General features: G+C 46.0%; 1 protein-coding gene across 1 annotated transcript in view; it reads right to left on the minus strand.

Annotated features, from left to right (window-relative positions):
• Positions 1-1219: 1219 nt before the first annotated feature.
• lmo3 (LIM domain only 3) overlaps positions 1220-16473 on the minus strand; it is a 34581-nt gene continuing 19327 nt past the window's right edge. Inside the window, exons 3-4 of the mRNA XM_071917274.1 lie at positions 8312-8437; positions 1220-1325 (exon numbers count right to left, since the gene is read on the minus strand). Coding sequence (XP_071773375.1) covers positions 1220-1325; positions 8312-8437 — 232 coding nt within the window. The remainder of the gene's footprint in view (positions 1326-8311; positions 8438-16473) is intronic.

Genomic DNA, 16473 nt, shown 5'->3' on the forward strand with positions numbered 1-16473 from the left:
CGCGGGAGTTCACGTGAACCGAACCGAAAGCCACGTTGAAAAAAAAACAGGCAGCCGTCCCGCAACAGAAGCCGGATGGCGGTTGAGAAAAAAACAGTGACTGAATTCAAGTATCAGCATGTCAAACGATGCCAATTTTTTTGGACAACAGGTGACGCAACTGAATGCTTTTATCAAATAAATACAGTGTACAAAAAAGTGTAACCAACCCCCCAACCAACCCCCCTTAACGCCTCTATGACGACCCTGCCTCCGGGAGCGCTTCCCCATATGTCGGCTTGACCGGTGTGAAAAGCAAGCTTTTTTTAATAAATAGAAAGACTGTCTCCAGCAAAAAAAATACACAGCCCTCCTTGACCGGAAACCCAGTCCAAACAAGGGCTGCACCCAATACACTTACAAGTAGGCTTGAAGGAATGCATTTTAGTAATAGAACTGACCCTGGTCACCCACCTGAAGAGTGACGCCCACAAATATTAGTACCGCCCCCGCAGCCATATACTGATCATCCCATAGCATTATTTTTTTTTTGCCGCTCTCCAGCTTACATTCGTTGTGTATTTACTTTGAGAACACACAGCAAAATGGTCATTATCTCAAAATTACATTGATTGACAACAACACCTTCCGCATCTTCGGTGCGTTTTAGATTCAAGTACCAGTCGCTGGACTGTGCGGTCGGGTGGGAACCCCGTCTGGCCTCGTGGGCTGAAGATGAGACAGGACTTGTTTTTGTTAAGTTATGGATTTTCCTTTTTTTTAAAATATTTTCCCCCCACACAATCGGTAGCAGCCGTTGGTTAGAAATCGCTGTAAAAGGCCGGTGTTTGGCGGCCCGGCAGGGAAGAGGCAGCATCCTTCAGTCACAAACAAACAAATGAACAAACTTTTTTTTTTTTTTTTCTTTGCTTTTGCGGAATTTTATACATGTAGTCCGTTGTCGGCTTCCGGGGCCTTCCCCTGCCACACTGCAGTCTCTATGGCTATTCTGTACAGCAGAGTGTCTCCCCTCCGAGGGAAGCTTGCTTGGTTATGTACATGTGGGGGGACAGAAGCTGGACAGGAGGCAATAGTGCTTTTTGTTGTGTGATTGCAAGCTCTCCTCCTTCAGTTTCTCTCCGTCTCCCACTCCCACCGCCGCCACATCCTCCTCCTCCTCCCCCTTCACCTCCTCCTCCTCCTCCACCTCCTCCTCCTCGTCTGCGTTGGCCTGCAGAGGTCAGCGGACCTGGGGAGCGTAGCCCTCCTTCATCAGCCCCTCCTCGTAGTCTGTCTGGCACAGGATCATGTTGTTCTTCAGGAAAAACTTGTCTCCCACACAAAACCTGCACGGCACAAAGAAAGAGATGGGGGGGGTTTATATAACCATCAAAGCAAGAATCTCATCATTAGTACTGAGCTGTAGGCTAAGTCCTAGCTTGGCCGCGTAGCTAGCTTGTGTAGTGTAAACTCTACCTTCGCGCGAACATAACCCCCCCTTCAGCTGCAACGCTACTGTGTGCACACCTCAAGAAAACAGTCAACTCATTTACAGGGGGGGGGGGTCTGGTGTATACAGTTATCTCCATTCCAGACTGCTGGGGTTCCTTTTTTTCGCACCTGCAGCTGTTACAGAAACCCCCACCGACCTCAGCGGGGCCCTTCCTTGCTCCAGCCACAGGTGGGGTGGGGGTGGGTGTGTGTGTGTGTGTGTGTGTGTGTGTGTGTGGGGGGGGGGGGGGGCGGGGGGTGGGCAGTCACGCTTGACCTTTTTGCACAGCGGCGAAGTGGAGATTATGTTGAATGGGGGTTGGGCGGGGGGGTAAGAGAGAGCGCTAACTTGCTGTATTGTCCTGAGGGCCGCTTATCTCCCGCACCGCGCGGGTTGGACAAGGTCGGACAGTGTTTACCGGGGGAAGGGAGGAGGAGGGGCGAGGGGGGGCGGACAAGCGAGCCTCGCCTCCGTTTCGACTTCCCCTCGGATGTCGAGAGTCCGGTGCCTGTGAGCTGCACACAGGCGGCGCGGAGCTTGGGTGACTTGACAAAACGGCGGGCATTCGCGGCTTTTATTCCGAGTTCACGGGCAGAATTTGTCGGCTCCGTTTGGGACCAATTAGCGGGATTCAAATACACGGCAGGTATGTGGCGAAAGCGGCGAATCTGATTCACGCCGGGAAATAAAGCAGAATGTTTCGAGGAGGTAGCACTTCTTTTGAAAGGAAGAGAAAGTTAGCCGGTAAACCTTTTAGCGGGCATTATACGATTTCTCTAAAACTTTTTTGTTTTGGCTAATGCTAGGATGCCGGCGCACCTCTATTACCGAATCAAATGCAGACGACTAATATCCATTCATCTAGGCTGTTGACATGGTGATTAAGCAGAGGCAGAGGTGCGCTTTATGTAATGGTGTCATCCACTCTAATAAAAATGTCCTGTTTAAATGACACATTCTTTCCCAGAATCCATTAGTGTCTGTCTTTACTGACACCGCGCCCACTCCCACTTTCGCTCTATCTCATCCCTCGTTTTTTACCCTCTCTCCGCTAATAGGATTCTTCTCTGTTTATTTACAGCCCGTGTTGCTCTCTCTCTCCCTCTTCGTCGTCGTCCTCCTCCTCCTCTTCGCTCTCTTCTCACGGCTCTTAGCCTTGTCCTCCACTTATTTCACACAGCCAAATTGTTTCTGCTCGGTGAAATGTCAACAGCATATGTGACATCTGTGCACCAATTATGATGAGGATATTACACTGGGACCGTCACAGGCGTGTCTAATAAAGGACCTTGTGTTGCCCTAGCATTTCCACTTCCTTAAACGATTGCAGGGCACATACTGTATATATTGCTCTCTATTAGGGTTAGACTGAGATATCGGTTTGCTGATATTGGCCTTTCAGTAAAAATCTAATATCGGACAGTCTGTGTTGCCTGTCGCTGATATGATGGAGGTGCTGGATGGGATTTTTCTCAACAGCTTCAGGTCTGCTAACCCACCTCAAGCAATTTTATTAGTATGGCTTTCAGTGGAGAGTTTTAGTGTCCCATGATGGTTTTTCATGAGGCTTTTCTGCCTTGACAGAAATAAAAATCTGGGAAAAACACATTTTTGTCATTTTTTTTTACATGAAAATTGTCAGAGTTATAGGGTTATATATATTGTCAGAGGGTTATACATATATATAACCCTATATATATATATATATATCAGCACAAACTATCAGCTATTGGCAGCTTCAATCCAAAAATATTGGTATCCATAAAAACCCCACGGCAGTCTAAACCTACTATTTATATGCATAATAGGGATGGGATATATCGATATTCAATATATCGCGATACAAAAATGGGACAATACGTATCGTGGGGCAGAAAAATGAATCGCGATATTAGCTCCATTTTATTCTGCTGTAGTAATCACAAATGAGACGGCTTGCCCATCACAATTTCCATCCAAATTATATTATCTGCACTTTGCAATGACATTTTTAAATTGTTGTTTACGTTCTAGCGAGCTAATGCCATTGCTAGAAAGATTTGTGGCTCAGAAATAAACATAATTCTGCACAGTCACTTTGTTGTCATTGAACTTTTATTTATTACATCGTATTGTGGTTGTATTGAATTGTGAACCCCATATCGCGTATCGAATTGTACCGTGAGACGAGCATTTTGTCCCATCCCTAACGCATAATGAATTCATAATGCATCTTGCGGGGCTCAATAGTCGTCACAGAAGCTGTAGCTCAACCTTAATAAAAGCTGTCCTTTAACATACCATCTATGATCAGAGGTAATTACCAATTCTATTTATATCATGGTTTGCAATCATATCAGGGATTCTAACTATAAACTCAGATGGCTTCTGCTTGTGCTGTGCTCCTCTCTCCCTGCACTGTCTTCACTTTCTTTCTCCCTTCCATCTTCCTTCCTTTACTTAGAGGTGACTATGAATAATGAGTCTTTAGAGACCTCTTGTTGTAGGAGGAGGAGAAAAAAAAATGGCTTCCACAGGCACACACTTAAAAGATGTATTGCGATGCCAGCTATTTGCCTCGGAGGCCTGTGTTAACTAGAGTAGTCACTTTCCACTCAAATGAAGAAACAGGGAGATTGTCAAAGAGAGAAAATAGTCTCCATTGCACCAAATCTAATTACTGTTAGGATGCAGGCAGGTTCAGAAACACTTGGCCCTGTGATGCCGATGCTTAATTGTAACAGCATGTTGTAAATCTTCTCTGGCGGATTGCTGTTGGGCAATCAGACGCAAAGCAGCAACACAAGGACATGTAAAAAAAAAAAAAGGGGGGGGGTGTTTAGGTATGGGGAGTGTATGATTTCACATCTAGAAGCGTAAGATCCTCAAGTGTTTTTAAATCTTGTCTCCATCTTTGGTGCTAAGCGCTCATCGCTGTGGTGTTTCTGCACTGCATTTCCCAGAGATCACCTGTCAATCAAACAGTGTGTCCAATACTATGGCATCTTTTCTTGGATTTTCTGTTGATGCAGTTTGAGTTTCTGTAGGTGGCACTCTTTTCTTTGTCTGTTCAGCCATGGTGGCTAAACTGCTCATGCTAACTACCCAGCTACATAAAACGCATCACTGCCTGTGCACCAGAGGATTTTTCCCATGAAAGCCCTGCCCTGCTAGAACAGCAAATGTAAAATATTTCATGAACTGGGTGTAGGTCACTATTGTGTTATATCAATAAGAGATAGAGAGTAGCAAAACGGACATTTATTTATATGAAAATGTCAAAGATTATTACTTTAAATTGTGATTTCTTTTTGCTTCCAACAGTGCAAGGCTTAGGTAGTTGGATTGTGTTCTCTACTAGCCTGGCTGCACAGGCTCCAAGTTCTCAACACCAATCATACACAAAGTGACAACTGTGTCCCTTATTGCCTATTAGGCCCCTGTCTAACAAGCCTAACTCATGACATACAAGGCACCAGTGGCTGAGCTTAGCTGTGCTGAACCCAATTGGTGTCAGTCTCTCCTTCCAAGGCTCCAGTGTGGAGACTCCCCCCCCCACCACCCCCCCACCCCTTATCAGCGCTGACCTTCCCCTGGCACTGTCACCCCACCCTGCTCTCCTATGCTCCCCGCTACTCCGGCCTCCCTCCAGCCTCCCTAGACTGTGGCCTCCAGCTCATCAGGGGGAAATTGGGCCAGCGCTGGCTAGATGATGAGGCCGGACGACAGCCCCATCGATTAGCTGTCCCCCAGGGCTGATCTGTGGCTAACTGCTTGCTGGATGGAGTCTCATCTCTCCTTCCCTATTCCCACCCCCTTCCCCCTCTCCTTCCACCACCCCCACCCCCGCCCCCGCCTCCACCTCCACCAACAACCCCTCTCTCCTCAGAACCCGGCCCCCCGTCCCTTTGGCCCTAAGTCCACGGCGGCGCTTCCTCACCGCCGGCTCAGGAGGGGAAAATAACAGGTCTGGCTGATGAGAAGGTCATGACAGTGGATTTATGTCCAGTTTAACAGAGTAAGGCCACACTGGGTGCAGACATGAGCAATCAGAGCCAATGTAGGATCCTATATTTTCACTGATGGACCGGGGACAGGAGCTATTCACTCGCCTCAGCTTGATACCATTACAAGTCAGGCACGGAGCGAAGAAAGAAGAGGGAGGAAAAAAAACAAAAAAAAAACCCTTTTGCTCTCTGGCAGATACACAAGTAAGATAACTGGTGAGGCTTTTTCCATTTATCTTATTCCTGAAGCAGGTTCAGCGCTCAATGCTTCTTTCGTGGCAAGCGAGAGATTGCTGCCAATTTGACGGTGATGATGACAAAGGGAGAAAAAAGAAGCGGTCGCAGGTCATGATCGCGATGACATGTCCACTCTCGGGCTAACGGGCCGGTCTTTCCGTCTCTGCCCCGCACTAATTGGCCTATCACTTAAACAAGGCCCTTAATGGCTGAGCATGGGGAGGACCATTAGAGTCCTGCAGTGAGTCCCTGATGAAATCAGAATAATCACTGGCTTCAAGTTCCCTGTCCCTGGTCTGTGGGATACAGTGGGGTGGATTTAGCCACAAAGCAACCAGAGGAGTGCTGATGGCATGGGTGGCTGGATAGACGCAGGGGAGGGTGTGTGAGTGTGTGTGTGGTTGTTGGGGGTGGGGGGTGGGGGGGTTGCTGTACATTCATACTTGATTGTAGCAATTCAACCTTCAAACGGCAACATGGGCTGCGGCTGACCCGCAGGAGCGACGGATAATTACACCGCGTGACCCCTGCCGACCTCGCGATCGCCTGCTCTGTTTATCAGATTTCACATTTTCTGACGATGTTCCGCTGAGAAATCTCTGGGCCATTTGCGAGATGGATTAGATTGCTTTATTGAAGGCTGGGGGAGGGGGGGGGGCTTTCATGTTTGTTTGAGGCTGGGAAATGAGAGGGGACAGAGCCGGTCGTGGATGAACAAGGCGGGCCAGATCGGTATGCCAGACAAAGAACAGGAGCCCATTTCCAGGCCCGGGCCACAATGAGACGCTGAGAAACTATTCAGGGAATCTTAAGTGAGATCTCCTGATAGATCTCAGGCTGAGGCTGAGAAAAATTGTGAAAGGTCATTCTATTAATCAGGATATAAATGTTGAGAAACCCACTTAGACTAGACTTCAGATTTAGTAATGTTCTGGTTGTCACTTAGGTTTTACTAAACAGTTAATCTCGTTCTGAATCCCAAATCTGGCAAATGGCAGCAGCTATGTCGGCCTGTGCTGTCATAAATGTTGCGGAGTAGAACTGAACAGTCATACTGTAACACGAAAACTCTCTCAAACAACTGCCGAAAAAGATAAAATCTGAATTTGCCAAACAGCTCCTCTCAGGGCAGCAGTCTGACTGTAGTCTGACTTGACTGTAGCTGTGGAAAAGTATCAGGAAAGTACCACAGTGAGGCTGCTATGCACAATTCTCTCTTCCATTGTGCAAGCTTTATGTCAAAGACTTTATCCTTTATAATTGAACTTCTCAAAAAACAAGCTTGAAAACAACAACATGCTCCCGACAATTCAGGAGGCATGTGTACGTACAGCGATAAAGCCTGATCACTCGAATGCATTTGTCACTTGACGAATGAATTGTCATTCTGTCTAATAACAGAGGGGATTTGGAACAGGTGGAACTGTTGATTTGCATATCACGAGTTTTTCCTGCCATAGATCCCCCTTCAAACGTGAGACATCCATTATTTCAGCCACTTTTTGGGCGGTGGAGCTACTCACGGTTGTGAGTTAGGGCAGACAGAGGCGTCTTCTGACTTATATCGCGGCGCAGGCATCTCTCCTCCAAGAGCTCCGCCGGTGTCAAGAAACAAAACGGAAAACAAAAAAGTCAAAGCTGAGGAACAGCTTCAATTAAAGCTGGCGCCACGCCATAAATCTTGGCCCGGGCCCCGGCGAAATTGTGATGGGCAACCGAACGGTGCCGCGGGGCCATGGCGGACCGCGCGAAACGCACTAACGTCGATTTTATTCAACAGTTCATCAGCTGGCCTAATGTAAAAAGAAAGATTTGCTTGCGCTTAAATGGGTTTTAATGTGGGAGAGCAGAGTTGGCCTGCCTGGGCCTGGCTGATGAAGATTAGCTGACTTCTTGCATTAGGAGAGGCTGTCTGGCGCAGCCGGCTGAAGTGGCAAGACAATAACCGAGTGCTAATTGTGCGTAACCAGGCCCTTCGCCTTTAGTATGCGCAATGTGTCTGGTGTGTGTGTGTGTGTGCGCGGCTGTTTGTGTCTGCATGTGTGTGACAAAATGAGAGAGAGTCAGAGACAGAGAGAAAGAGAAAGAGAGAGGAGGAGATTCATACTATATGTGTACTGTAGAGGTTCAGTGAGGGTGACACTGTGAATAAGAGTTTATTAGAGTAAATTAAGACTTTTCTCCCAATGAGTTTGATGCCACCAAACTGCTGTATCTCCTCTAGCATAGTGGTACCATGCGGCGTGCTCGAAATCTCCGACCACATCTCGTCTACAGAATGCAGGTGGAGGCCCGGTAATGAAGACTGATGGGAAGCGTGTGTGTGGAGATGTGACTGTAACCTGTGGCTCTCCAGGCTGACACTGTACAGTAGCGGTCCAGGAACATAATCACTGTTCTGGGCTCAGCGGGCGTCCCTAAGGCCCCCCGAGTCCATCCGCTCGGTCGCCGGTTCCAGTGATAAATCTCTGACACGGGATCTGTCTTTCACTATCGGCAACACTAACGGAGACTTGGGATTCACGCCTGCCGCTGCCGCCGCCCCGCTTCCCCCGACGAGCCGTCTGATTGGACGGAGGGTGTGGCAGAGGGGCAGGAGTTTGGTCCAATCACTCACCTCTGATTGCAGAGCTGGCAGGCGAAGCAGTCCAGGTGGTAGACGTTCTCCTTGGCCCTCATGACCATCTCGAAGGCTGGGATTAGCTTGCTGCAGGCCGCGCAGTTCCCTGTTACGCCAAACAACCTGAACACAGACACACACACACACACACACACACACACACACACACACAGGAGAGGAGACACACAATGTAAGTCAATAGTACCCCCAAACCACAGAATCCAGAGTTGTGATTACAGCAGCAAGGCACATTTTTAATTGTATTTTCAAAATTCCATTGCTTTTACTTCCTGGAAAACAGTTTATTGCTTACTGCTTGTTTATATGCTTACCCACTGAATTTATTCATTTTGAAGAGTCCAGAATTTATGAAGCTGAAGATTACGAGCAAAGCATTTTGGAACTTTTGAACAGTCACGCAGTCCTTCCTTCCGTTATGTCCGGCCCCAACATCCTGGACATACGTTGAATTACGGAAGCAAAACCACTGAAACGCCGCTTCCTTGCCGCTTTAAGAGCGCGACTGACGGCCGCCAAAGGGCCGCGGCAAACAAACTAACGTGAGCCACTGAGACAGATAGTGTCTTCGAATCAGTCACAGAAATAGGTTGGACGGGGGCCGGGGCTACTGTAGCACAGTAAAAATAGCGAGGCCGCAGCTTGTGCCGTAGAAATAGATGGGACGCGGCTAGCGCCACTGCCCAGGGAGGACCCTATTATTTCTACGCCTGCTCCGGGGACATTAGTGTGAGTATTCATTAGGGATTCAGGGCTGTTACTACACAGCGACCTAGACCGGGCTAGCAAGGAAAAGAAAAAAAAAAAAAAAAAAAAAATCTGATAACGAAATCATATAACAAAATAACCTATTAGGCCGACTTCTTGAGGCACTTTTAGCCATCGTTGTTAAAATGATAAAACGGCATGCCACTCTCAGAGTCTGTAAGAGATCGCAATCTGATAAATGATCTCAGGGCTTGGGATATGCAGGGTTGTTTATTAACCTTCAGAAAGTATGTTTCCCAGAGGCAAAGGAAGCAGATAGATTGTGCCCTCATGAATACCTACAGAATTAAGGGCCACTGTCAACACACCTTGAGACAATGAAGGATATCTCCCGTAACATGGTAGGTGGGTGAAAACAAAGACGGCCGATCCGATGGATCAGCGCCGACTTAATTAAAAGAATTATGCCTTTCCCTTTGAGCCATCTAAATTTAGATACATTTGTGTTATCTCTTGTCCTTGCTCTTTTCTTGCGCAAATGTGCATTGCCTGAAGGCCTTCGCATGAAATAGATGAAATGATGATTTCTCTCCTTACAAAGCCAAGTAATTGATCTAAAAAAAAAAAAATCCTTAAAAAAAAAAGATAGATCTTAGCATGAAATAACAAGCATGAGCTTTCTGAGCGGAACAGCAGCACTTTGTATGGCAACTTGACAAAGAGTCACAACACACAGACTGCTCTCAGTGCACAGGGGCGAATATCCTCGTCTTCCACGTAACCTGAATCATTTTCAAATAGCATGCACTCAAGGCTTTGGATTATAAATGATGGAAGATATTCGTGTAAAAAAAAAAAAAAAAAAAGCGATGTTTTAAGCTTTTCGCCTGTCACGTCGAATCAAAACGGTGTTCTGTTTCACTGTTCACTGTATCTGTCCGTGCTCTTTTCTCATCTCTTGCAAATTTAAGGTGGCCTGCACCTCTGAACAGGACTGTCACGCTGGTTTGCTCTGAACAATTCAAGATTGGGGCACAAGTCCTTGTATTTGTGAATATACAGTGTGTGTGTGTGTGTGTGGATGTGTGAGTCTACCGCCTGGTGCTTGAAACGATGATTAAGCCCGCTACTTTCCTTTGAGGTCGATTATTGTAAGCCATTATATGGCGAAGTGACAAAAGTAAAAAGCCAGAATAAGGCCACTGACAAAACCTCAGTGGTTAGGTCAGAGCAGAAGAAAGTTCCCAGCAAGCGTTTGATTCAGGAGTTCAACGTCAACCCAATATATTATGGCACGGTAGAAATTCATATTAAAACAGCTATTACTGTAATTACCATCTACCAACTATTTCGTGGCATTTCACATACAGGATAGCTATATCAGGCAATGTTATGGCCTCCAGAAAAATACGCTTTCGTAGACACCAACAGTCTACCGTTAAAAGCTGAATTATTGGACTCTGAAAGTGAGAAATTCTATCTTTTTAGAATATTTTTCAGCCAAAACATGCATTGATTTTTCCTACTAAGGAGATGGATTCCATGTAAAAGACACCTTCAATACGATAAAGCCGAGAAAAGTTGCTTTGCTCACGGAATATGAAAAAATCCCGGAGACCCCTGGGTTCCAAAACAGAACATCCAAACTCCTGCCTGCTTCTCATCCACTTGTTTGCTGCATAATTCATAACACGCAGTCCTGAGCTACTTTAACCACTGGTTTAAATGATTAAAAGAATCTCCCAACCTGCGCCGACTTATGGGAACAATACGTACGTCGGCGCCTCAAATCAAACAATCTTTTTAGCGCCTCCGACGCCGGGCTTAGAGAGGGAGAAGTTGGGGGGCTAACAATAGTCTTCAGAGATTTTACCCAGACTGCATCTGTGGCAGTGCCAGCATCCAGCCAGCCAGGCAGGCTCGCTCGGCGGTTGTGTGGGCAAACGCTTCAAACCTCCCAGCGCACGGAGAGCCCCGGCGCGCCCTGCGGGGAGGGAAGATGGATGGAGCGTACCTGCCACTCGTCTTTCGCCGCTCCGCCAGTTTGATGCCACAGACGCTAATGGCTCTCGAGGGAGGCGGCAAATTAAGCATGGTTTGCTTGTAATGAATTCAAAGGCGCAAGCTCCAACACGGTCTCGGGGTTTAGAGGCCTTGCGCGCGCGGGACCTGGGGCCCGGGACTCTCGGCTTTCCCGCGCCAGATTATAATTGGTAATAAATACATCAATTTCTAATGCATCTCTCTCAAGCTTGACGCTGGGACGAATGTCTCGCCACATCTGGAGGGCTGCGCTAACTGTGGGTCTAGTCGAAAAAAAAAACACAGAACGCAGAATAACATATGTAGAATAGAGGGGTTGACATACACTTCATATCCATGGCTGACAAAATACCATGTATATTTAAAGAGGTTGAAGATACAACATGAAATTAAAATTCATGCTTTGCTCAAATCTGAATTTGAAAGAGAACGGAGACGGTCGGCGCCCGATACCTTGTTTCAGTCAAAAGGCATTCACTGTGCATTACAGCTGGGTACGGCTCAGTGGTACCTATTTGATGAGAGAAAAACAGACACCAATTAAATTATTCCACAAGGCTTTAGCCCAGTGGACCCCAAAACCCAATCTCAGCCTCTGAGCGCCCGCCCCCTTTGGAGAACGCAGTGAGTGGAGTCATGCCAGTGCTTTTCTCTCAGCTTTGTCAACCTAAATCCAAAATCCAGCGACCTCTTGGTGATTACTGGAGTGTAGGGAATGAAATACATTAGCCTGGAATATATATACATGTAACCGCAAAATAAAAAAGGATCTGATGGTGGAGTGGCTCTCCAAAGTCCTTCTTGAAAGAAATAGATGTGTTTTTGTTAGCGATGGGACGATATATCGAAATTCAATATATCGCGATACGCAATACGCTGAAAAATATTACCTCCATTTTATTCTGCTGTACTAATCCCAAATGAGACAGCTTGCCCATCACAATTCCACAAGTTCTTTGGAGTGACATTTTTAAATTGTTGTTTACATTCTAGCAAGCCAATGGCATCGCTAGAAAGATTTGTGTCTCAGAAATAAATATAATTCTGCACAGTCATGCTTTGTTGTCATTGAACTTTTATTCATTATATCGTATCGTGGTTGTATCGAATCGCGAACCCCATATTGCGTATTGAATCATATCGTGAGATCAGCACATCGTCCCATCCCTAGTTTTTATGTTATTATGTAAATATTTCATCGAGTGTTTGCTGGTGTAAGCCTATCTAATATCTTCTCCTGAAAAGCTGTAGCAACAGCAGCATTAAAGGCTGAATTAGCGTGCGAATGCTGAGCGTTGCTTACGGACCAAACTCTGACCAATAGGATCGGCCGTCTCCTCCGTCATCCACTTGATTGGGTATTCCACCGACATCAAGGGCGACAAATTAAGCGCTACTTTGTTTTTTGGTGAATCCATTTTTTTGGGAAGGGATGGGGGTGGGTGGGGGTGTGTGTGTGGGGGTGTGTGGGGGGGAATGATAACACCGGCACCTCCAGAGCCATTTGGAATTCTGGCGGTGGCTTCGCTTCCCCCCCCCCCCCCCCCCCCCCCCCATCCCTCCCACCACTTCAATTGCTCCAGCCTCAGCGTGCATTCATCAGCTGCCGGATTAGAATTTGTTTCCTCACAAACCATTGATCATCGGCCTATTACTAGGCAAATGACAGTTAATTACCCACTACATTAACCACCGGGACCCGGGGACCGGCTCCCTGTGCCATCAGTCAACATGATGAATGTGGCAAGTTCAGTAATGCACGGCCGTTCCCTCGTCCGCCTGCCATGCCGAGAGCAACCCCTGGATCTCACTTCCAGGCACCCAGGGAAAATCTATGGCAATCTGCATAATTACAGGCTCAGGGTTAATATCAGACAAATGATTTGTTGCATCTCAACATAGGCTTTTTTTTTTTAAACAGTACTGCCGCTTTGTCCATTTGCTGCTCCACCCCGGCTGGAGCCACAGCAGTGTCCGACTTTAAATTTAATCAGAGTGAAGAGCGGCTAAAGTTTGCCTGTGGTCCGCTAACCGAGACTCTGTCCATGAAAGGGACAAGAGACCCAAATTATTCAAAATATAATTCGGTCTGGAGTTGATAGGCATATGGTTTGCCTGTATCTGGCTTTATGTCATGACACGATCTCGACATGAGTGAGCAGAAAGGAGAGGCTTTGGAAAACCGAAGCGTCGACGCGGGGCACTGATGGGAAACAGGGGAGGCAGGGGGGGGAGGCAGTTAAGGGTGGCAGATGTAATCAGACTTGTGCGTTCTTCAATTTAGTCCCCCCTGCATGTGTGATTGTCAGTGATTAAACAACTCTAGGGGCAAAATTATTTCAATTACCGCGGGCGTGACCTGGGAATTGTCCCTGGGATAAGATTTTCCTCCTTGAGTGCCCCGACTTGCCTGGCTGCCGGCTCTATCAGTTCTCATCTGCACCTGGACTCTGATATCCTAATGATGAATTATGGCCTGCTCTCTGAGAGACTGCCGACCATACAGAGGAACATTCCCCTGAACTGTCAGCCTGGAGAGCAGCCGCAGCGCGCTCCCTAATTAGCTCCTATAGAAACTCTCAAAAAACACCGGGCATCCCACGTTAAAGATACACTGACACTCGTGGCTACTATCCTCTTTGAAACCGCGATAGCGCAGCGGAGAAGAGATAAAAGTTGAGTATTGGTGGCTGTCATGTCCTACAATGCTCTCTATGATCCATTATTTTCACCTAAAAGTGCATCTACAAAACCATTTGCAACGTGTAAGTCATTTCAAAACCAAACGTACCCCGATTTAAATGCATTTAGAGATTAACGCACATAAGATTTCATACTTCGCAGTAAAAAAAAGTTACACAAAATGGCACCTCGGTTCTCAAATGAGAAAAAACTCTCTCTCAAAAAATAAATAAATAAATGAATACTCAAACAAAGTAGCCTGGAAAAGGCTTTCAGCACAAATTTTTGGCAGTGGTGTGTGAGGATTTTGGGGCCATTTTGAAGAGGGTGTAATGAAAGTTTTCGACCCCCGCGGGGGCCAGATGTGCAGTTCGATAGGCACTTCCCCGTGCCAACCCACCTGCAATCCCAAGCTGGGTGCCAGGCTATGGCACACTAGCCCTGCAATTATCTGCACCAAACATGCACAGTCCCACGAGTCATTGCTCTTCACAGCTAATTTAGCTAATCTCAACTGGAGGGGACTGTCCAAAAAAATAATGTGTCCAGGCGACTGAACTCAAAACCATTTAGTTCAAATGGAAATACCGGCGTCGCGTTGCACATGGCAACAAAATGGCAGCCACGTCGCTGGGAGAGAGCGAGAGAAAAGCAAGTTTCTGGAGAGGGGGGCCAAGAGGCATCTTTCCGTGCGACTGCTGCCTCATTCAGCCTTCATAAAAGGTAATGCTTTGGCTTCTCAAGGGGAAACCCGCTCCCGGTTTTTATCTCAATATACTTTCAGCAGAAATTCACCTCTTTAGGTTTTGGGATTACTTGGCAGTGCCTTTCATTATCTAAAGTGGCATTCGACTATTTAGTAATGGGACAGCTGCTTCATTCTGGTACACTGGATATTAGAAATGACAAAAGACCACTAAGAGCTCTGGTTAATAGCTTTCATCGCAAATCGCAAAGGCTATACTTCAAATAAAGGCTAAATGGCATTGTCACTGGAGGGCTGTCATTTTTTTCCATCGCATCACATTCCTTTTGTGCTTTTGGAAAACAAAGCAAAGCCACCCTACTCTTGACCTCTTCCCAAGGAAATGTGACCCCTCTCATCAGGACAATTAAGCGCCGGGTGGAAACAGACACTCCAGTATGTGTGACCCTACTTCAGATTCAATCGCTGATGATTACCGGTGCCCAGTTTGACCCCGCAGCATTTTCAGATTACATGTGAAAAGCCCAATTTAATTACAGGAAATCAAGAACACACGCATTTGCAAGATTGGGCATTATTGGCGAGGTAATTGCTAGACGTGTGAAGTGAATTGTATTGTTGGGAGGTTAATGGCAGCCAAGCTTTCCTAAGCACAACATAACAATTATAGGGTGCCTTCAGAGCTTTTAACACCCATGTGCCATCTCATTAAACTGAAAACAGAGGTGGAGGCTGGAGAGGTGCGGACGTCACGTTTCTTTGTCTCGTATTTTTGTGCTACTTGGGTCTTTCAGAGGCAGAGATAAATAAAACACGTACACGGGAATGAAAAAAAAGAATAAAAAAAGCTTTTATATATAGTGTGGTAGCTTGACTCAAGTGGTAGAACATGCATCGAAATACTGATTTATGGCTTGAAAATGTCAGATCTTGCTGCTTAAACTCAAAGCTGATATGTTCAGGTCTTAGAATGTCAACGTTCTGTTTCACATTACACAATAAAAAGTCGTTTTCTCCCAATAATATCTAAACAACATGTGGTACAGTTGAACAATTCCATTCTGTCAAAACTAAGCAGAGTAGAAGCATGTTATTATATGTGGAAATCTGCATTTGGGAGGGGGGGGGGCATGACACGCACACCATCAGGTGAAATATGGCTGACTGACAAGTTGTTGAAACACTCACATGGGTAGGGATATTATAAATATTCCCACTGCTGCCTTCAAGCCAACTGTCACAAGCTGTCAGCAGCGACATCTATTCATATACTTTCCCTTTTCTTATTATCCTGTCAGCTAAGTATCAGAGGAAATATCTTAACAACAATCCACCATCAAAAAAAAAACTTCTCCAGACAGTCATTCTTTGACAAATATGTTTGATTATTCTTTCCTTCAAGGAAACCGCTGGAAAGTAGAACTCTTACGCATCTTATTCTCAGCAGCGCTCCCATTTCCACATTCCCGCTGTTAAGAGGACTTCAAACCTGATTTATTTCCTTTTTTTTCTCCCCACAAGTAAGTGAATTAAGAGATACTTAATGTAGAATTTTAATTAGACTCGAATTCCAAATGGCACCCTGTATTCATGCTGGAGGGTTTTTTTGTAGAATATAATGATTGAAATATTTTAGTCACTGATAAAGTACAGATTGGGATTTTTTTTTTTTTATAATTCCCAATGGTGCTGGATTTAAAAAAAAAAAACTCCACCTTGATATTACTCAGAGTAATTAGTGGAATAAAGATGAAGGCAGATGAACTCTCAATCAATATATTTTTTTCCCCCTACGTATTAGAAAATCAAATTAATTATTCACATCTCTCGGTATCAAAAGCGGTGCTGCTTTGTGACGGCTACATATGGGTATCACAGCGAGGCATTATGGATAGGAACACCTACATTTCCCGGGGTATAATGACTCTTTATTGTTCTGACGGGTGGTGCTGAGGCAAAAATCTGTGAAAATGAACTCGCTACCCAGGCCCAACAAAGGAGG

This window comes from Centroberyx gerrardi, chromosome 24 (genome assembly GCF_048128805.1).
Source record: "Centroberyx gerrardi isolate f3 chromosome 24, fCenGer3.hap1.cur.20231027, whole genome shotgun sequence".
In the NCBI taxonomy this organism is placed as follows: Eukaryota; Metazoa; Chordata; class Actinopteri; order Beryciformes; family Berycidae; genus Centroberyx; species Centroberyx gerrardi.